The sequence below is a fragment of the Pocillopora verrucosa genome, chromosome 5 (assembly GCF_036669915.1).
Source record: "Pocillopora verrucosa isolate sample1 chromosome 5, ASM3666991v2, whole genome shotgun sequence".
NCBI lineage: Eukaryota > Metazoa > Cnidaria > Anthozoa > Scleractinia > Pocilloporidae > Pocillopora > Pocillopora verrucosa.
This window is the reverse complement of record NC_089316.1, coordinates 20,191,785-20,214,288: the sequence shown is the minus strand read 5'-3', so window position 1 is coordinate 20,214,288 and position 22,504 is coordinate 20,191,785. Positions and strand designations below refer to the sequence as shown.

At 38.6% G+C, this 22,504-nt stretch overlaps 1 protein-coding gene across 5 annotated transcripts in view; it reads left to right on the top strand.

The window, feature by feature from the left end:
- LOC131775141 (uncharacterized) overlaps positions 1-22,504 on the top strand; it is a 36,905-nt gene that overhangs the window by 2,195 nt on the left and 12,206 nt on the right. For 2 of the 5 annotated variants that reach the window (XM_066167721.1, XM_066167720.1), the window contains exons 2-13: positions 2,224-2,272; positions 2,699-3,905; positions 4,442-4,510; positions 5,443-5,511; positions 6,425-6,493; positions 7,508-7,543; positions 8,700-9,104; positions 15,953-16,021; positions 16,987-17,007; positions 18,459-18,686; positions 18,911-18,991; positions 19,253-19,321. In XM_066167721.1, the coding sequence (XP_066023818.1) occupies positions 2,255-2,272; positions 2,699-3,905; positions 4,442-4,510; positions 5,443-5,511; positions 6,425-6,493; positions 7,508-7,543; positions 8,700-9,104; positions 15,953-16,021; positions 16,987-17,007; positions 18,459-18,686; positions 18,911-18,991; positions 19,253-19,321 (2,341 nt within the window). In that variant the 5' untranslated portion in view covers positions 2,224-2,254. The remainder of the gene's footprint in view (positions 1-2,223; positions 2,273-2,698; positions 3,906-4,441; positions 4,511-5,442; positions 5,512-6,424; positions 6,494-7,507; positions 7,544-8,699; positions 9,105-15,952; positions 16,022-16,986; positions 17,008-18,458; positions 18,687-18,910; positions 18,992-19,252; positions 19,322-22,504) is intronic. The other 3 variants (XM_066167724.1, XM_066167722.1, XM_066167723.1) reach the window with 3 other exon arrangements.

The following is a 22,504-nucleotide window of genomic DNA, read 5'->3' as shown; positions in this document are numbered from 1 at the left end:
AATCATGTCTTCGAGTGATTGGTTCACCGGCTAAGTTGTGGTCATTCCTTTTAGAGGCTTTTAGCAGTGGAAACCAGCAGCTATAATCAGCAACACGTGTTTTTAGTGCTTCAGAAATCAAAGGTATTCGATTGACGAATTACTATTTCTGTACGTTTCAGGACCTGTTCGATGCCACTTTCAGATGTAAAGATCCTCTTGTTTTCTTCAAATGTGTACATGTGGGTTGTCTTTAAGCTATCGTGAGAAAACATGCAAATTTGAAATCTCAGATTTCCGCGCGGCCGACTGTCAATATTTTCAAGTCGGATTTTCCGTTACTTTCCGATTATTTTAGACCTTCTGGAACACAAAAATGAAAAGTAAAAATGCTATAGAATAATCTTCTCCGAAAATAATGGATATCAAGGTCTTAAAAGCGACAAAATAAGCTTTCGAGTCGACAATACTGCGGTTCTCTGAAGCGATGCGAATTGGGGCTGTAAAGTGAAACCGAACTTTTCGGACTTCAAGCGAGACCTAGCGATATTATTATTATGAAGATTCCAGGGTTCGGTAAATATCATGTTTAAGTAATGAGATGTCCAAAAAGAACTGTTTAATCGAAGATTTTTTTGTCAAAACGTAGAACTCTTAGAATTTTCCACATAGCGCTGCGCAATTTACTAGCCGTGACGTCTATAGTAAACAACGATCTAAGCATGATGAACTCTACTTCGTGGGTTTCGTACTCGTAAGAAATTCGTACGTTTTTCGCTTCTAACGGAAAATTAACAACTGTTTTGAATAAAGCTTTCTTCCCGAAACGTTCCTTGGTCAGTTTCGTCTTGCTTATTTACAAATTCCATTTAACATGATATCTGCCAAATTTGCATATTCACTTTACAATCCGGATCCGCATAACTTGTTTGCACACGTGCGGAAAATTTTAGCGATTTTTAGTGTAAAAGCTTAATAAGCATCTGTCGCTTTTTTCATTGAAAGTAAGTTATTTAAATGGTCTTCTTTCATTGGAGCTTGGTTTTGGGAAATGATGATTTATAAATATTTACTGCGCATTGTGTTTGCTTTTCCGGTTTCTCCAAAATTTTAACTTTTGGATAGGCACGCTTTACACGTAGGTGCTAATGGGTTAAGGTACATTTTCAACACCAAATTAAGGTGGTATTGGACACTAAATTGAGTGAATTCTGTTTCAAATAATTTATGAAATAATTACTGACGGATTTATTAGAATGACTTGAAATTATCACATGGGATACATGATTCTACACATAATCTGAAGAGAAAAATTATATTTTGCTCAGTGCCATGGAATTGGTGAAATATAATGGAATTTGGGGGTGTGTTTGAAAAGTCATTATGGAGAAAAAAACATCTCTAAATCTAAGCCATTTTTAATTAATACTACTCAAAATGGTTTGGCACAGACAAGCACAGTCTGCTAAGTAATATTCGATTTTGACAATTTAATTATCTCATACCTTGTCATTTGTTTTTGGCAGACAGAGGCATACTGTGCTGTAAATGTTCCTTGTCATACAAAGGTTTAGTTTGCTTAGATTCTGATCAAAGTACTAACCTTCTTGAGATAATACAGTTGGAGAGGCAATTAATTTGCAAAAAGTGGCAATAGGAACCACAAAAATATGATATGGTGTGGGAATTTGATAATAGCAACTTTCAATTCAACATGGTGTGACAAAATTAAAGGTGTGGTTATTGGCTGCTTTATGGTTGTGATGCTTTCTGAAAATTGGAATAGAAAGGTTAGCAAAAATAAATGTGTCTTTGTTGCTTGGAAAGTGACTAAATAGTTAGCTACTGTAAATCTCTTTTCTGAGTTCCATCCATGGGAAGATCATAGTACTTTATTTTTCATTATGAAATGGTTCCTTATGAAATGGATGTGTCAGAAATGTCATCTGAAGGAAATACAGCAAGAATGGCAAACACCATTAGACCAGGATCTTATCTCTATTTGCAGCAAGGGTTGTCCTCGGAAACAACTTCTCATTTCAAAAATGGGCCATTTTCCAATTGTCAAATTGTGCAAATAGGCAATTGAAACAATGATCTTAAATATATGAGGAAATGAAAGCTTCTCCAAAAGGTCAAAGTAGCCTCTAGTACTGCCTTAAGTGGCCTCAACAACACTCTAAGAGGAAATAGAAAGCCTAATTGGACTCAGTAAACTCACATTTTGTATTGTTTTTTTTCCAGGGTAATTTTTCAGAATTAAAAGCTACCTGTGATGTCAATGCTACAGAAGGTAGGAAGAGAAATCTAAATCTATTACAAATACCAAGCTTTTATTTTGACAAAAACATTAATTTGCCCCTTGTTTTCTTTTTTACCTAAATCTCTTCAGTGAGACTACATGTACCAATTTCAAAGTGAGTTGAAAAAGAGGACCCGTTAAGGATAGCTTTTACTTTCAAATTTAATTCCTTGTACAGCTGTAACTGTAATGGTTGTTGACAGTGACAGTGACAGTGTAGTCATCTCTAACGTAACTTAATATTTTCCTGGATTAAATTTGTCTCAATCTACATGTATCTGACTTTTTGGCGAAGGATAAAACTTAACTGCAATTTTACAAAAGAATTGACGTTACATACCGAGTGGACATGCATTATTGTGATTTAATATTGTTTTACAGCTTATTGTCAATACCATTCTTGTTTTGTTGTTGTAGGATTTCATGATTCCAAGTGTGGCCTGTGCATCACAGGAAGACCAGGAAAACATGACACTGAAAGTCACGTTGCTAAGTAGTGAGTGGAAATCATCAACTAGTGGGGACTTGTTAACTATCAACCGAGAGCTGGCGATCCAGTTAGCTAAACACCATAATGTGGATGTTAGTGTCTTGCTTCCAAATTGCAGTGAAGTGGACAGGAGTAGTGCAGAAAGTCACAATGTGAAGCTCATCAAAGCAGATAGAGTTCCTGGTTATGACCCAGTTCTTTGCCTGTCATTTCCTCCAAGAGACCATACAATGGACTGTGTCATTGGTCATGGAGTTCACCTTGGCCGACCAATTGCTTCCATCAAGAGAAATCCAAATTACAGTCATTGCAAATGGATTCAAGTTGTTCACTCTGCTCCTGAAGAAGATGGAATGTACAGAAACATTTCAGAAGGTGAACAAATGCAAGTAACAGAAATCCAACTCTGTAAAATGGCTGATCAAGTTATCACAATTGGACCCAAGTTGGCAGAAGCTTACAAGCGTTACCTTCGTCCAGTTAAACAGGAAGAAAAAGTTTTTGACCTTACTCCAAGCATTTTCTCTGAATTTTTGGCTGTAAAGCAAGCCACTGAAGAAAGAAGAACATTCTGTATTCTTGTAATTGGAAGTGGTGACAACTGTGGAGATTTCAATGTCAAAGGGTACGACATAGCTGCCAAAGCAATTGCTGAGTTGAAAGATGAATCTTACAAACTCAAGTTTGTCTGTGCAGCTGGAGGAAAAGCAGATATTGTGGCAGAAAAGTTGCTCCATAATGGCATTAGTCATAATCAGCTTATTGTTTGCAGCTATGATGATAACAGAGAAGTGCTGGCAAACTTATTCTGTGAAATGGATCTTGCAATAATGCCATCCAGGACAGAAGGTTTTGGAATAACGGCTCTGGAAGCGTTATCTGCTGGTCTGCCTGTACTTGTCAGTGGTAATTCAGGACTCGGAGAAGCTCTGAAGAAAGTCACTTTAGGCTCACAGAGTGTTGTAGACTCTGAAGATCCTAAAGACTGGGCAAAAGAAATCAAGTGTGTCCGTCAGAAAGAGAGAGGTGTGCGACTTTCAGAGTCAAGATTTCTACGTCAAAAGTACTTGGAGGAGTACAGCTGGGAGGAACCTTGTAAGAGTCTTGTAATAAAGATGAAGAACCTTGTCTATGGTAAATTTACTTAAATTTAAATGTTTCAGCTTTAAATGGTCTAATAACTGATAAAACAGGTAGTCTGGTAAAAGGTTGAATCAGCCTTGAGTCAACTTGGACCTACAATAATCATAAATTCTTTATAGACCTGAATCAAGCAAATAGTCAAAAATGGTAAATACTCAGGAAAGGTAAACTGAATTGTTATGTGATAATCTTACCCAAAAGGTTAGGAACAGTGTCACAGAGTTTTTTAAATATGTACTCGGTAAAGTGCATTTGCATGGGAAATACTTTCTGTAGTTCTTTTACTTAAGACATAAAGCAGGTACTGTTGAAAGTTGAACAAGCATGGTCAACTTGGTTGGTGTCTTTTTTTTAGACTCAGTACTATTATTTTTATTAGTAACTGAAATATTTAGTGGTAAAGTACAGTAGCTTAGTTTAACTTTAACTCTCCAGCTAGGAGGGTACTCTGAGTTAATTTATGACACTTTCAGGGAGCTTTGGCTGGAATGCTCAGATAAATTCTTTTTTCTCTTTATTGTCTGTAGGTAAAGCTCTGCACAGTTCTCTAGACTGTGAAGAAACAGGGAGAAAGAAACAAGGAGAGTCTATACCAGGTCAGTAAATATTACGTTTCATTTACATTTAGGAATAATGTAATTAGACTTCAACCATCAGGAGAATTGTGAGGAAGAAATCAGCAAATCAGGTATGACACTGAAAAATTCATGGAAGAATTAAAAAAAATCTGGTAAATAAGCTTTTCATTGCAGCAACAATACTCAATAGGACTATCAGCATCTTCCAGTCTAACTCTATGATTAACTTCTGTCTTTCCATGTGCCCATATTCCATGCTCTAAGAAGCCCTCCCCCTAGGCCAATATATCAAATAACAACTCTTTCTTCCCCTCCCCCCTCTGCATTGAACAATCACCCTCCCCCTCTTTCTTACTTTCCCTAATAAAAGTAAAACCTGATTCAAGTACCACTTTATTTATAACTTTTTTAAGCTTCAACTACAGCAAAATTAGAGCAGTTCATAGTTCCTTACTTAACACCCCGCATATTAAGTAAATTCCTTCCAATAAGCACTCCTCCTTTCAGCCACAACTTTAAGAAATGAGTGTGTACCAGGTGAGTAAACTTTACATTGCATGTTACATTCAGGAATAAATTACAATAAGAATGTAACTGTCAAGAAAATTGTGAGAAACAAATCAATGAATCAAGTATGCTACAGACAAAGTTCTTATTTCATTTCAAAAGTTCTCATGCAAAAAGGGGGCAAGATTGATTTTAAGGAGAGTAACATTGAAACACCCAATTTCTCATAATGTTGTCATTTAAAGCCTCCTCTTGCAAAAAGGGGCAAGATTTATTTTAAGGTCAGAAAGTAACATTGAAACAGTGTGGAAGTGAGAGAGCAAAATGGATGTTAAGACATCCATCATTTCAACTTTTTTCTTGTCTTCTAAATGGAAGTCTTCTTGCAGGTTTCCAAACTAGGTAGTATTCCATAATGTGACATTTCTCTCCTTTCTCCACAGAAAAAGCTCCAAATGCTTCTTTAAAGAGGAAAAAAACTGATAGGAATAAACAATCAAAGTATTTCCGAAGTGAGTAAACTTACAAGTCATGTCATTTAATTATAATTGTCAATAAACTCTAATACAAGGCATAGGGCTGGTAGGTGAATACTGCAAATTAGTGATTTAGATGTCGTAGGACATGAATGAACTACGAAAGTTTTCCAAAGTTCCAAGGCTATGAAGAAATTCTTTTCTGTAGCATAACTTTCATATCCTGTCTGTAACAGTTTGAGCTACTGAAAACAAACCAAGTCGAGGCTTCGCTTTAGCTGTGTTGTTAATGAGCAGCCAGGACTATTTTTGAGTATTAATCCTGATAGCAAACAGAACAACATGAATGAATATCAGAGTGACAGCTAACAGGTATTTTCAATCACAACAAAAACTTGACACAATTAACACAATTGATATCTACCAAGCTTTGACCACACATTTAAACATCAACACAGCGAATTAGTATCAGTTGTGTTGAAGAGCCTCTAACATAAGATCAAGATGGGTGCAACAAACTAATCTCGATTTGTCAATGATGCAATTCAACTAAATAAAAGAGTTATGTTTCTAAAAATTTTAAATTTGGAAAAGCAAAGACCTGTGTGTAATTGCTGATTGGGATGAAGCTATTTAGTGTATGTTGAACTTCTGTAGCTGTTTCTGCTTTACTTTCAACTTAAGGAAACGTGTGGAAATACCTGTAGAACTTTATCAATATGTCATTTCTCCTAACATTATCATTTAAAGCCTCCTCTTACAAAAAGGGGCCAAGATTGATTTTAAGGACAGAAAGTAACATTGAAACAATATGGATGTGAGTGAGCACAACGGACATTAAAACATCCAGCATTTCTATTTTTTTCTTGTCTTCTAAATGGAAGTCTGTTTGCAGGTTTCCGAACTAGGTAGCATTCCATAATGTGATATTTCTCTCCTTTCTCCACAGAAAAAGCTCCAAAAACTTCTTTAAGGAGTAAAACAACTGATGAGAAAGAACAAACAAAGTCTGTTCAAGGTGAGTAAACTTTAAAACATATGTCATTTAACCCTTTAACACCTAAGAGTGACTGGCATCTTTTCTCCTTACAAGATAAGGGGAATGATCAACAGCTAAAGAAGCTCTTGATTGTTAAACGAATTCTCTTTTTCAGAACCCTTAGAAAAGTGTAGAGAAAGTATGGAGAATATGCATATTGATATTAGGGTGTAAAGGGTTTATTATAACTGTCAAAAAACTCTAATACAAAGAATTAGGCTGGTTGGTGAATGCTAATAATTATTGATTCAGATGTCACAGAACGTGCCTGAACTATGAAAGTTTTGCTCATGCCAAGGCTTTGAAGAAATTATTTTCTCTTGCATAACTTTGATATCCTGTCTGTAATACTTTGAGCAATTGAAAAGAAACCTAGTCGATGCTTTGCTGTAGTTGTGTTGTTAATGAGCAATTGGGACTATCTTTGATTGCTAATCTTGACAGGAAACAGAACAACTTGACTAAATACTAAACTGATGGTTGACGGGCATCCTCAATCACGACCAAAATTTGACACAATTGACACAATATTGTGCAAGCTTCGACCACATGTTTAGACAACAATACAGCAGATTACTATCAGTTTTGGTGAGAAGTCTCTAACATAAGATCAAGATGGGTGTAACAAACTAATCTCGATTTGTCAATTGCGCAATTCAGCTAAATAAGAAATTTATGTTTTAAGGAGGCCCACATTGGTAAAAGTTTTATAACTGAAACATCTACCAAGTCTAAATTGTCCCCTTCAAAGTTACTAGTTCCGTGACAACTCTCCTCTCTCTACACACATCTTGCATTATTTTGCCTTTCTTAATTTCTCTTGAAATTGTTTGATTGTAGGTGGCACTTTTGTGAGCTAGGTCAACATATTAAACGAGAGCCCCAAACCCCCCCCCCCCCCTCCTTTACCTTAATCGAATAGCAACAAAAATGGATGGTTTATCAATATCATGAAAATACTGGGCATAATTACTCTTTTGTTTTTGTTTGCAGAATGTGGCGGCCAGTGGGCAGGTAACTTAAAAGGCAGTAAGCAAAATTTTCAAGTGTATGACGTTTTAAATATTCTCGTCTCTGTTATTGGTACCTGTAAGGTGCTCTGTCTATTGCTTTATTCTGCATGACACAAATCAGATGGTTATCAACTAATCCTTCTCTTCTAAGATCACAGCATGAGGGTTCTTCTACTTAGTGTTATTGTCTCACAAATTCAAAAATTCATACAGCAATGCAAGGGCATCCTGCCATTTTGTATCACAACTATTCGTAGGCAAAGTGGGATCTTTGAGATTTTCTGTGAAATACCAAAACATCAACTAGGATCTTCGTGCACCTCATTTACCTCAACTGTCATCCAACTGGTTTCTCTGGTGAAATGGTGAACAACTCTGTTCTTAGCAAAACCCCCTGCTTTTCTGTACTGCCCGGCTGAGGTGGGGAATTAGAACCAGAAACAAAATTGTTACGTCGAGCAAACTTCAACCTCGAGGCGGAATTTCCACTGTCGTGTAGTATTACTTATGTCAACAGACCTGAATTTTTAAGGATTCACTGGCGTAAATTAGAAAAAAAAGAGCAACTTTTCCACAGACCGCTCATACATTGGGTCGATTTCATTCCACATATAAAAGATTCTCCGTTTTCAAGATTCCCACTTTTAAAGATTCCTCGTTTTAAAGAATCCTGCTTTTAAAGACTCTCCGTTTTAAAAATCCCCCGTTCACTGTCCCCTTTCCTCTGTTCCTTTCCCCTGTTCCCATCCCCTGTTCCCATCCCCTGTTTTCGTTATCCGTTTCCCGTTCCCGTCCCTAATTTCCTGTTCCTTGTCTTAAAGATAGCCGTGTCAACGGGGTTAATTATTTTTCATATTCTTGCAATTGATGCATCGGAGTGTATCACGATGATTAAATGTAGGTGGGTACTGACTAATTAACGGACTGACTAAATGACAGACTGACTGGCTCAGGTTGATTCTTGTTCATCGCTAATTTCAGATATAACCTCTATGTTGACTAATGTGTTATTTTAGCAAAACATGGCGGCTAATTTGAAAGACCGTAAGCGAAATGTTCAATGGTCATTGTTACTATTTTTAGTTTTCATTGAATTGTCAATATTTATCATTTCTTTCTGTAATTTAAAAAATATGTGCTCACCAACTTGTGACTCTTCCTTGGTTTTTTAGACTCTGATTTTGAAGACCGTCTCTTAAAGCTCAAGGTCATCGCCAAAGAGCTCACTGATAAACAAAATCACGAATTGTTTCTCGAAATACTTCATGATGCAGCCACCTACACTGAGAACAATAAAATATCACCCCATTTTTTTGATTTTTTGCAAGACACCTATAACCTTAAAGTAAGAGCATATGGGAAGGGTTGTTTAGAGATAACAGTTCAGTGTCCGACCCTGGACAGCCTTCAACGTTTATGGAGGGACACTCTTTCTGGTCACCTCGACAAAGTTGCTCAAGAATACCTGGTGACAAGCACAATCAAGACAAAACTTGGCGTGGACATTGTTAAGTTTAAAGTGACTATCAAGGAGGAGGACTACTTAGCATGCAACGAATCATTCTTGCAACTTTCTGGTAAGTTTTTCCATATTTTTGCATTGTCGTTATACCAATTCTGAACATTTGAAAGAATAACTCATAAAGTTCTCATTAGTTTTAATATCGTCACGCTTAAATGCATCTTGGAGTAGAGATATCTTGAATCACAACCAATTTATCGTCAGTTCAAAGAAACAAGAGTTGACCTTTCTCAAGAATTTTGTGTTGCCTGTTGATGAACTCCGGTGTAAATGTTTATGCAAAATTCGTCCTGAAATTTACATGCCATAACATGACTGTCATTATTGTTACTGAAGTTTATTCTTGCACAAATGGAAGTACATCTTGAACTGATGAATGTCAAAGAATACAAACTGGTCATCATGCTGTAGATTGTTGTTGCTTATAAAAGAATCATAGATTGATTTATTTTTATGTCTTTGTTCTAACGGATAATCAGACTGAAAGCCTAAAGATCATGACTTAGAATAGTATTCATTATTTGATTCTATATTTTTGTGTAAACGAGTTTAGTCTTTGGTGTAGGTGAAACCAGTTTCGCGCTATTAGACTGAATATTTGCACAAATGGCTATGAATGTCCAGCAAGTGCCCTGGTTACCCAGTTTACCTCGGATATTAACCTGCGCAACGTTTTAATGGAGAAAATAAGAGAATGCTTGGGAGCGATAATAATTATTAATATCATTGCAAGCTCTATTTCGCAACCTGTAACGGAAGAGATTGAAAATCATATGATTCGTAGTTAATCTCTCTCTTTAAAAATGAACATTATGGTTCTTTTTTGTTATTGTTTTGTAATTGCTGAACTGTGCAATTTAACCCTTTAAACCCGAAGAATGACTAACATCTAATTTCTCCTTGCAATAACTCCCATGAATCACACATGAAGGTCACAAGAATAAAGGAAATGATCACCAACCAAAGAATCTCTTGATTGTTAAACAAATTCTCCTTGTCAACACCTTAAGAAGTGTATGATGAACTGTATGGAGAATATGCATACTGATGTAAGGGTTTAAATGGTAGAATAGAATAGAATAGAAACTTTATTAAAGTGTCAAAAAAAACCGTCTAGCCAGGGAACAAATCCCTTACTAATTTGGGGACACCAATTAGGGGAGAATATACAAACTAAAAAAAAACTATATACAGTAGTAGGTAAAATATCTATAGTTAACTCATTAAGAGATTTATAGTAAAAATACACAGAAGTCAAAATAAACAAATGCTACAGCCTGCGCAGCCGTCATCTAAAAGTTCACTTATATTGAGTTGGCGTATCTTGCTTTTAAACGACGTTAGGGTTGTGACGTCCCTGATACTCTTGGGTAGTTTTGTCCATAGCCTAGGCCCTAAATATCTAATAGAGTGCTTGCCATAGGTGACTGTCTCATACCTAGGTATAGAGAAATCTGCTTGCCGCAGATTGTAATTACTATTTGGTTCTTTAAAGATGTTACTTATATATGCAGGGCACAGTTTATGCTTTACTTTATACATAAGGATGCACAGATCCTGTAAGCGACTATTTAGTAGTGTTGGCAGATCTGCCTTCTCTAATAGTTGTTCATAACTAGAATTATTATCCTTGAAAACCGCTCTAAGTCCTCTTTCTTGTAGTCTTTCAAGCTTTCGAGTGTCACTCGCTTTACAAAAATGCCACACTAGGTGACAGTACGTGAGGAATGGTAATATCGCGCTTTTGAATAATATTAAGTTAGATTTCATAGGAATTAAATTACGTAGTCTCATTAGAACACCAATTCTCTGGCTGGCTTTTTTACAGATAGAGATTACATGCTCAGAGAAATTTAGCTTAGAATCTAACACTACTCCTAGAAGTATGATATTATCTTTAGTTTCAATCACAACATCATTCACGCAAATATTGCTGTCATTTTGAGTGAAGCCCAAGTTCAAAACTTGGTACTTTTTGAGGTTTCCCGCCAATAAGTTAGAATCGTACCACGTTGTTGCTAAGTTGGCACTATCCTTTAACTGGGAAGTCACAGCTGCCTGGTCTGCTCCTGCGTGGTAAATTTGATGGTCGTCGGCATACATAGACAAGTTCGCTGTTAGGCAGTAGGATAGGTCATTCTGGAAAACATTCCATAACAACGGGCCAAGCGCGGAACCCTGAGGACAGCCACGACTCACGAATCGGCTCGAACTAACATGACGGCCGATCTTTACTTGATATTTCCGTTCATTTAAATAGCTGTTTAAAAGTTGAATAGCGCTTTCCTGAAAACCGTACGCTTCAAGCTTGTTCAGAAGTAGTGGTGGGTGTAACGAGTCAAATGCCTTTGACATGTCAGTTGAAAGTATGCTCACAACCTGTTTTCGATCCCTCGCCAGTCTCCAATCTTCTACTAAATTGATCAATGTTGTTTCGCAGCTGTGAGCTTTGCGATAAGCGGATGAGTGTTGGTAAATGCGATTACCAAAGCCAGAGTTGATCTGCGCTCCAACCAACTTCTCAAGAACTTTACTTACACATGGTAAGAGAGTTATGGGCCGGTAGTTTTCCTTTGCATTCCTGTCATCCTTTTTGTATACTGGGGCCCAATGCCCATACTTCCATTCACTAGGCCATGCATTCTTGTTAATACAAGAATTGAACAAGGTGGTTAGTGGAGCGGATAATTCATTAGCACCTGTTTTTAAAGCCTTTGAAGGAATTCCATCAGTGCCGGTGGCTTTGTTTATGTTCAGCGAATCGAGAACTGCAAGGACTTGACCCTGTGTAACCAATTCGATTTCGATGGTCTGAGTGGAATTCCTATTTTCATGTTGTATCCTCTGAACACAAGGATGGTCTCTAAAGTCCTCTATTGATTTTCTTTCAATCGCTGTACCGCCAATGCCATCCGCCAAGGTAGCAAAATGCTCAACCAATTCCTCAGCCACTTGTTGTTGATTCGTTATCATACTGCCGTTTATTTTTAAGTGGATGTCGTTTCTTTCAGTACAGCTCTTAGAGCCCAAAAATGGCTTGAAAGTTTTGAAGAACGCCTTGGGATTGATTTTCAAGTCGTTTGACTTATTATACCAGTACTGTTTGATGGCGATTCTTCTTTGTTTAGTGACCTCGTTTCTGGCTTTACATCGTAATTCCCAATTTTCTGGCGTTTTGTCTTTCAAGTACTTGTCATTTGCTTTGCGTTTAGTTCTAATCGCACTTTTCCAATGAGACGTCATGTAGGGCACATCTTTATCACGCACACGCATTTTTTTCACAGGTGCCACTTCGTCCAGTATATTGTTCATAAGTGCATTCCACTCGTAAACTTGATCGTCGACGTCATCAAACAATTGTCCAACGTGCCATGGGGCAGAGGACAAAAGCTGTTTATAATGTTCAGGATCAAAGTTCTTATAGCTCCTAAATGTGATGACCTTTGGTTTGTTGTGATTTATTTTCTGCTTCAGGACACCGTAAACAAGGTCGTGATCACTTAAGCAAGGATGGTAATTACCAGATAGCTGGAAGCTATCCGGTCTATTAGTGAGCAAAACATGTATTAAACTCTCTGTTATAATTATTCCACGCTTTTCTATTCTTGTTGGCTTAGTAATTAGACATTCAAAACCTTGTTCAACTTCCAAATCGAGAAGCAGTTTACCTTCAGGTTTGTCAGGGCGAAGTCTGTTCAGATTTAGGTCGCCAGTAACTACAACAAAATTTCCGTTCAAGCTTGCCCAGTTACAGACATAACTGAGTTCGCTTTCCAACAGTGTTTGATATTCGCCACACAGAGCTCTTGGGGGACGATAAATACCAACAATTACCATATTGTCCATATCTGTTTTGATTTCGAAGGCAATTATTTCCAGTGTCTTAAAGGATTTATCAGGTTTAAGCTGTGTCCTGACTAGCGATTGAGATATTAAAGCCATAATTCCACCGCCGCCCTTTTTCCTATCATTTCGGTAGAGGGAGTAGTTCGGAACTTTGAACTGAGCGTTGGGATAGCTCGCGTCGATCTTGGTCTCGCTTACGAACATTATGTGGGCGTTGATTTTCTTGATTACTTCGGTCAGTTCTTCAAATTTATTTTGGATGCTGTTAATGTTCAAGTGGGCAATTAAGAAATCCTTATTGTGATGTTTCCTAAAGAGTTCTAGCTGATCGTTTTCAGAAGTAATTTCTGTGACATCTCTGTAAAGAAACTGCTCGAAGGCCGTATTTTGAGTTGTTTCCGCTTGATACTCCTCGGCTGGAATTAGTGTATCACCTTCAGAAACTTCTTCAAAGAAGGAGTCCGTTAGTGGCGGTAGAGCACAAGCTGGACAGGTCCAATCAATATCAGGCTGGTCTAAGTAGTACTGGAAAGTATTCCGAGACATATTGAGGCATTTAGCGTGTGACCAGTTTCCACATGTGGCACACAAGATGGCGTTTTGGTTGTTTCTAACTGCTTTGTGGCATTCACTGCATGGGTATTTCAACATAGACTTCTTCCCTTTCGGGCCAGGATTTATGGCCACGTCCCCGCACAGAAGCACATCCCTTTCCAGATTGAAGCTGCTTATTCCTTTGACCGTGTGCGGGACCCTCCGTGAAGTAAATCGTTTAGCACGAGGTTTAAATCTTCTGTGGTTTGTTAAATATGAGACGAATTCAGGTGCAATAAACGTCTTTGAGACGCTTGTAGCCTGGTAAGACCCTAAAAAGTCGCCACTTATACTCTCTTGGATTAAAACTGCTGTTCCAAGCAGGAGTACTAGAAATTGTAGCGAGCTCGCCCAGGTCGGTCCAGCCGCCATGACAGCTCGAGGTCCACTCGATTATTTAACTCGGTTAAATAATGTATTCACTCATGTTTCTGCCCGTTTGATTCTGAGTGATTGTGTATAATTATGTCTCTATTTTTTGTCCAAATGAACACGAGGATAAGAGGTTCCCAACACTGACAGTTTTAATAGTCACCAATCCAAGTGTGTAACCCAACTGACTCAAAACGATTAAAACTCAGTGATTTGATGGTTGAAGAAAAACGTCTGCAGGTCCATTTTAAGGCTTGACTAAAGCTCCATTGTAAAAATTGTGTCCAATCATGTCTTCCTTTCCATTGAGCCTTTTTGTGTTAATTTACAAATTTGTCTATGAGATGACTGCGAGACTGATTCATTGTGGTTAAATTAAGGGCCTATTTACACGGTACGACTTTGTCGCATGCGACAAGCTTACGACAGGCTTACGACACGAATTGTTTCGTGTAAATCAAACCTACAACTCGCTTACGACTCTTAAGTCATGTCGTAGGCCTGTCGTAAGCTTGTCGCATGCGACAAAGTCGTGCCGTGTAAATAGGCCTTAAGAAACCTGAACACCTAAACATTAACTATACAGTTCTCAGATGAAGTACGAAAACTTTCCTCCTTTGGCTTCCTTTTCTCTTTCGTTCCTGAAAACATTAGAGCAAAAGGGAGGCAGCACTATATTTAGATTCTGTCTGTGAGGATCCACTACTATTGAACCCAGAGGCATGCCCTGGGGAACAGTTGTAGGTAAGGCGAGAAACGTGCAATTTATTCTCCGAGTGTCCCATTCGGTTCCTACATAAGTACAAATGCACGCAAGAACGAAGGTCTCTATTCTGGATACAAGGCTGATCGAATTATGAAGCTGTTCTACTCTAAAGCTAAAAACATTATATATGTCTGCATAAGTCCCAATACACTATACATGGCTGTTTATCAGTGCAATGGCTGATAACTTCTGTGTTGTTGGCACATTCCATAATAAAAAATGCAGAATTTGTTAACCAAGAGAATGGTAAACTTAGTGGACAGGCCATTTGTACCACTCTGATTATAACGGCTTTCCTTGGTAGTTGCACTTCTCCCCAAAGAATAAACTGATCAAAAATTATTAGAGACGGTCATTAGCAAAACAAAATATGTGAAGACCAAAAATGCTAAATCTTGTACCAAAAACAAACCCTCCGGATAGTTGAGACACAAACAATATTGATTTGACAATTTTGTGTTTATGTTTTATTCAAATATAAACGCAAAAAATTCAGCCATAAGCCGACACCCATTTCTTGAAACATATAAGAGCTCATGAAAAATTTTAAGCACATTTGGCTTATTAAATCTGTTAAAAGGAAATGAAAGAACGGGTTAAGTGGCGATCTCTGTAAGAGCGGTCCAGGGCATTTCACATCGGAAGAAAGTTTTCCCTCAAACTTTGCCCAATAAACTATCTTTAGTGGCAAGTAAATAAAACCATATTAGTTTCTGGAAATACATTAAAATAAAATTTTTAGAGCTCTAAAAAGTCAAAGCTGCATAAGGCCTTTTTTTTTGACCCCTTGCGACATCGAAAATTTCAAAAGTTGAATAGCTCGGTCCTCGTATCACACCGCAGCAGCAAAAAAGCTTTTGTATTTTCAAACTGTGTGATATGTTAGGTGTATAAAAAGCATTCCAATATTCGTTTCTTCAGAGGTTCGTCATAATTTATTTAAAAATACTTGTTAGACAGCTTTCTGAAAACAACAAGGAAGGACTATAGAGGAGGGACTGGGACTTCTCAGTGATATTAGACTTTTTTGTCTTATTTTATGTAACATTCCTATTTTGTTGCCTTGGATTAATCTCTATAATACCCAAAATTGATCAATATGCAATTTCTCATAACGTTGTCATTTAAAGCCTCGTCTTGCAAAAAGGGGACAAGATTGATTTTAAGGAGAGTAACATTGAAACAATGTGGAAGTGAGAGAGCACAAGGGACGTTAGGACATCCATCATTTCTACTTTTTTCTTGTCTTCTAAATGGATGTCTTTTTGCAGGTTTCCAAACTAAGTAGCATTTCATGATGTGATATTTCTCTCCTTTCTCCGTAGAAAAAGCTTCAAATGCTTCTTTAAAGGGAAAAAAAACCGATGGGAATGAACAAACAAAGTTTTCCCGAGGTGAGTAAACTTTACAAGTCGTGTCATTTAATTATAACTGTCAATAAATTCTAATACAAGGAATAGGGCCGGTAGGTGAATACTGCAAATTTGTGATTGTGTGATTGTGTAATTTGTGATTATGGAAATACCTGTAGAACTTTATCAATATGTAATTTCTCATAACATTGTCATTTAAGGCCCCCTCTTGCAAAAAGGGGCAAGATTGATTTTAAGGACGGAAAGTAACATACAAAGAATAAGGCTGGTCAGTGAATGCTAATAATTAGTGATTCAGTTGTCATAGAACATGATTGAACCATGAACTGTTCTCTTCTCTTGCATAACTTTGATATCCTGTCTGTAATACTTTGAGCAATTGAAAAGAAACCTAGTCGAGGCTTTGCTTTAGTTGTGTTGTTAACGCGCAATTGGGACTATCTTTGATTACTAACCTTGATAGAAAACAGAACAACTTGACTAAATACTAAACTGATGGCTAACGGGCATTTTCAATCACGACCAAAATTTGACATAATTCACACAATTAATATTGTGCAGGCTTCGACCACATGTTTAGACAACAATACAGCAGATTACTATCAGTTTTGGTGAGAAGTCTCTGACATAAGATCAAGATGGGTGTAACAAACTAATCTCGATTTGTCAATTGTGCAATTCAACTTAGTAAGAAATTTATTTTTTAAGAAGGCCCACATTGATAAACGTTTTATAACTGAAACATTTACTAGGTCTAAATTGTCCCCTTCAAAGTTATCAGTTCCGTAACTACTCTCCTCTCCCTGCACACTTCTTGCATTATGTTGTCTTTCTTAATTTCTTTTCAAACTGTTTGATTTTAGGTGGCACTTTTGTGAGTTAGGTCAACATAGCAAACAAGAGCCCCAAACCCCCCCCCCCCCCCCGATGGTTTATCAATATCATGAAAAGACTGGGCATAATTACTCTTTTGTTTTTGTTTGCAGAAAGTGGTGGCCAGGTGGCAGGTAAGCAAAATTTTCAATTGTCTGACGTTGTAAATATTCTCATCTCTGTTACTGGTACCCGTAAGGTGCCCTGTCTATTGCTTTATTCTGCATCACACAAATCAGATGGTTATCAACTAATCTCTCTTTCAAGATCTGCAGTATTAGGGTTTAAGGTTAGGCCTCTACAAAGTGTTATTGTCTCGCAAATTCAGACAGCAATGCAAGGGCATCCTGCCATTTTGTATCACAACTATTCGTTGGCGAAAGTGGGATCTTTGAGAATTTCTGTGAAATACCGAAACATCAACTGGGGTCTTCGTGCACCTCATTTACCTCAACTGCCATCCAACTGGCTTCTCTGGTGAAATGGTAAACAACCCTGTTTTGGCAAACCCTCTGCCTTTTTGTACTGCCAGGCTGGGGTGGGGAATTTGAACTAGAAGTGTTAAGCCTTTCCTATGAAATGCAAGTGCTATATCCTTAGATTTGGAAGTGTTGAATGTAAACAGTTCATTTTCGTTAGAGAATGGCTCGGAAGAAAAGGTTCTACAAGGCTCAGTTTTTTTGCCTGATCAATGTTTACGGTCAATGATTTTTCCTTTTTTACAAAAAAAGTAGGTAGGGCATTTGAACACTTGAATTGATGGACGCATTACATGTATGCAACTCCTGGCTTGGTACTTTTAATTGCTTGATTTGATAACATTATTTCCGACTCACTTCTTAACTCCTTTAACTCCATAAATTCCTTTCCGATCATTTTAGACCCTCTGGAACACAAAATGAAAAGTAAAAACACTATAGAATAATTTGCGTGGAAAATAGTGGATATAAAGGTCTTAAAAGCGACCAAATAAGCTTTCGAGTCGACAACACTATGATTCTCTGAAGCGATGCGAATTGGAGCCGTAAAGTGAAAACTGAACTTTCGGACTTCAAGAGAGGCCTAGCGACATTATGAAGATTCCAAGGCCTGGTGAATATCATGTTTGAGTAATGAGATGTCCAAAAAGTATTATTTAAGAGGATTTCGTGTCAAAAAGTAGCACTTTCAGAATTTTCAACATAACGCTGTGCAATTTTCAAGCCGTGAGGTTTATTTAAAATACCCTTTACATTATTTCCGTATTGATACTACACCGCAAATGGCATTAGTTAATGTAGGCGGGTAGTGTTGAGATACTTAATTATACGATTTATGCATGATGAATTCTACTTCATGGGTTTCGTACACGTAAGAAATTCGCACGTTTTTCGCTTCTAACAGAAAATGAATAACTGTCTTGAATAAAGCTTTTTTCCCGAAACGCTCCTTAGCCAGTTTCGTCTTGCTTCATTATTTATAAACTCCATGAAACATGACATCTCCACATTTTGGCAAATTTGCATACTCACTTTGAAATCCGATCCGCATACTTGTTTGCCCACGTGCAAAGAAATTTACCGATTTTTATCTTTTTTGGAGAAAGAAGCTCGATACTTAAGACAAGAAGTTCGAGAAAAAGCCCAAGATATTAAAGATATGCTTGGAGGGAAAGTAGTTTCTGCAGCCCAAGAAGTGCAGCGCTTAGGACAAGAAGTTCGAGATGAAGCCCAAGACATTAAAGACGAACTCGGAGGGAAAGTGGAATCTGCAGTACAGTATTTTGTGCAGTGCTTGGGGCAAGAGCTGGGTAGACCCGATTCCTCAGCTGGAGGTCAGCTTGTAATTTTTTCTGTATATCTATTACTAGTAAAGTATTTTCCCTCTAACATAGGCACTTGCAAAACGTATCAGGGTAACCTGTACGGTGCACATTGTGCACATATTTTGACAGAAACGGCTTCGTATATTTTTGAAGCAGAGAAATGTCAATTATCCATTGTTACTTAATGACCACTCATAGTAATTGTTTGTTTTGCCTCTGTTGTAAATTGATAGTTACTGCAATGACACTCTTGACCAGCCCAGACCCTCATTCGCGACTTGAGACATCAGGGACATTGGTTACAGATAGTCAAGGTACCCAAGCTTGTTATGACGAGCTGGTAGTTACATGTAATTTCTCAAAACATTCTCATTTAAAGGCTCTTGCAAAAAGCAGGCGAGATTGGTTTTAAGGACAGAGAGTAACATTGAAACAATGTGGAAGCGAGAGAGTACAACGGACATTAAAACATCCATCAATTCTACCTTTTTCTTGTCGTCTAATTGGAAGTTTGTTTGCTGGTCTCCACGCTAGGTAGCATTCCATAATGTGATATTTCTGTGCTTTCTCCACAGAAGAAGCTCCAAACACCACTTTAAAGAGCAACACAACTGATGGGAAAGAACAAACAAAGTCTGTTCGAGGTGAGTAAACTTTACAACGCATGTCATTTAGAGCCTGGTACTTTGACAGATGAAATGATTCGAGGTAGGATTGTGGTTGGCCTTATGGACACGAAATTGTCAGAGAAACTTCAGCTCGACCCAGAGTTATCGCTGCCAAAAGCAAGCAACCAGGCACAGCAAAGCGAAGCCATCAAAAAACAAACCCTAATGTGGAATGGCTTCAAGGAATCCATGGGAGAAAAGAATGAAGTTGATGTGGTAAAAGCAGATAAACTGCCGAAATTAATGACCACCTTCTTGGAATCGCTGCAACTGCTGAGGGAAATCTGCGGGCCATATTCGACAAAATTGCCCGGCTAAAGCTGCGATTTGACACAAGTGCAAGAAGAGAGGTCACTGGGCACTTGTTTGCAAGTCTTTGCAAACTGTCGGCAAAATCGAAGAAGATTGCACCTCTCTTGGGACAACCGGGACTGAGAGGAAAAAAGACATTTGGTCTATAGACCTCACTCTACATAACTACAGCCCTTGTTCAATCCAGAAAGACCCTGTTTGGCGTGGCCCACACAACTCTTCGCATTCTTGGCTGCTTAATGGGAATCATCAAGAGAGGAGAAGAATCTTTATCTCAGAAAATGTTTGTGGTGACTGGAGCCTGGTTAGCTCTCCTTGGCCGTCCAGCTATAGTGGGGCTAAGAATTGTCTAAAAGGTCAATGCAGTGGAAGCAGAAGAAGTTAAAGAAAAATTCCCAAATCTCTTTAAAGGTCTAGGAAAACTTGGTGATCCTTATTACCTAATCAAGCTCAAACCTGATACAAAACCACATGCAATTGGTACACCATGGAGAGTACTTGTTCCTCTATTTCGAAAGTCAATGAAGAACTGTCTAGGAACTCATCTAGCAACTCATTTCTAAAGTGGATGAGCCAGCGGAATGGTGCGCCAGGATGGTTGTGGTCCCAAAAGCTAATGGCAAAGTTCAAATATTCATTTATCTAACCAAGCTCAACAAAAGCATCCTGAGGGAGTATCATTCTCTACCCAGTGTTGACCACACCTTCGCCCAACTGGCTGGAGTGACCATCTCTAGTAAACTTGATGCCAACTCAGGATTCTGGCAAATAGGCTTATCTCCAGAGTCAGCTAAACTCAAACTTTCATCATACCCCTCGGCAGGTTTTGTTTTAATCGCCTATCATTTGGAATCAGTTCAGCCCCTGAACATTTCCAGAACGAATCTCGCAGGTTCTTGAAGAAAGTGATGGTGCTCTTTGTTTGATGAACAATATCCTTGTGTACGGCAAATCAGTGGAACAGCAATCAAAACCTAGAAGCAACCCTTCACAAGCTACAGGAGGCTAACCTTAATCTAAATGAAGAGAAATGTGAATTCTCAAAATCGTCACTTGAATTCCTTGGACACTCATTGACGCTAAGGGAGTGCATGTTAGCCCCAAGAAAGTTGAAGCCATTTTGAAGATGAAAGCGCCTTAAGACCAGACAGAATTAAGATTTCTTGGCATGGTTAACCTACTAAGCAAGCTCCAGTCACAAATAGCAGAGCTTTCCAAGCCACTAAGAGACCTATTGAGTTAGAAAAGTCACTGGTTATGGAGTGAAGCCCAACAGCAAGCATTTGCAGCCCCAAAGAAGAGCCTTTCCTCCACCCCTACCTTAGCCCATCGTGATGAGTGTCGTCCAACAAAACTTTCTTCTGATGCATCATCATATGGACTTGGAGTGGTCTTAATGCAACTGCTGAATGATGGCGAGTGGCACCCTGTTGCATATGTTTTGCAAGCCATGACCTCAACTGAACAGCGATTTGCCCAAATAGAAAACGAAGCTTTGGGGATCACCTGGGCAAGTGAGCACTTCACCAATTACCTAATTGGCCTGAAATGCCACATTGAGACCAACACAGGCCTTTAATTCCCCTGCTGAGTACTAGGAACCTTGAGGACCTGCCAGCCAGAGTACAATGTTTCTGATTGCGAATGATGAGGTTCAGTTACTCTATTTTGCATGTACCTGACTGGTTGTCCCCCTGTCCATGAGAATAGATGTCCTAGACAGGTTACATGATGCTCACCAGGGTATTACAAAATGCCGTGAGAGAGCCAAAACGTCTGTGTGGTGGTCTGGCCTGAGTCAACAACTCGAAGAAGTAGTCAAGAAGTGCCCCACTTGCATCAAGGAACGAGTAGATCCAGCAGAACCAGTCATCCTGTCCGAATTACCATATCGGCCCTAACAGAAAGTTGCAGCTGACCTATTCGAGCTAAGACAGCATCCCTACCTGCTTGTCATAGACTATTTTTCTCGTTACTTAGAGGTGGCAAAACGTTCATGTACTACTCCGCCAGATGTGACAGCACACCTTCAATCTATGTTTGCAAGACGTGGTATCTCTGAACAACTCATCTCTGACGGTGGGCTGCAATTTTCATCGACCTCATTTTCCAAATTTACCAAAGACTATGGATTTACTCAAATCCCTACCAGCCCCCAATACCCGCAAGCAAATGGTGAGGTCGAATGTGCGGTTCAAACCGTGAAGAATCTACTTAAGAAACCCTCTGACCCTTACTGATGACTTATTGTGCCGCACCCCTCGAGAGTGGCCCACGTCCGGCAGAACTGCTGATGGGAAGGAAGATCCGCACTAGAATCCCCACCTCACCAGATAACCTGAGGCCCTCTTGGTCATACCTTGAGACCCTTCCAGATCTCCTCCCCGGAGAACGCGTTTGGTTGCCTGACAAAAAAGTTGAAGGTACTGTGGTAGACAAGGCTGGCCCCCCATGTTCTTACACAGTTGAAACTCCCAAGGGGCAACTGAGGAGGAACAGACGTCATCTTAATGGTCTCCCTGAAGCACCTAATACAGATACCTGCACCACCCTTAGCTCGTCTTCTCCTGATGTTCAGACTGCTAAGAGCCTGAGCCAACTGCCCTAGCTACAGCAAACCTAACAGTCCATGTCACCTGTTTCAACTTCAGGCCTACAATGATATATCAGTCCATTACAATTTGAAATCATGATGCAAACCAAAATTTCTGGTCATTAGGCACTGCAGTTATCAGGGAGAAATGACAGAGGAAAAAATGAACTGCATTGCTTGATGAATATTTAAATTACAAAACTATTCATATATTTTCTATAAAGTGGTCCACCAAGCATAGAACCAACCATTCC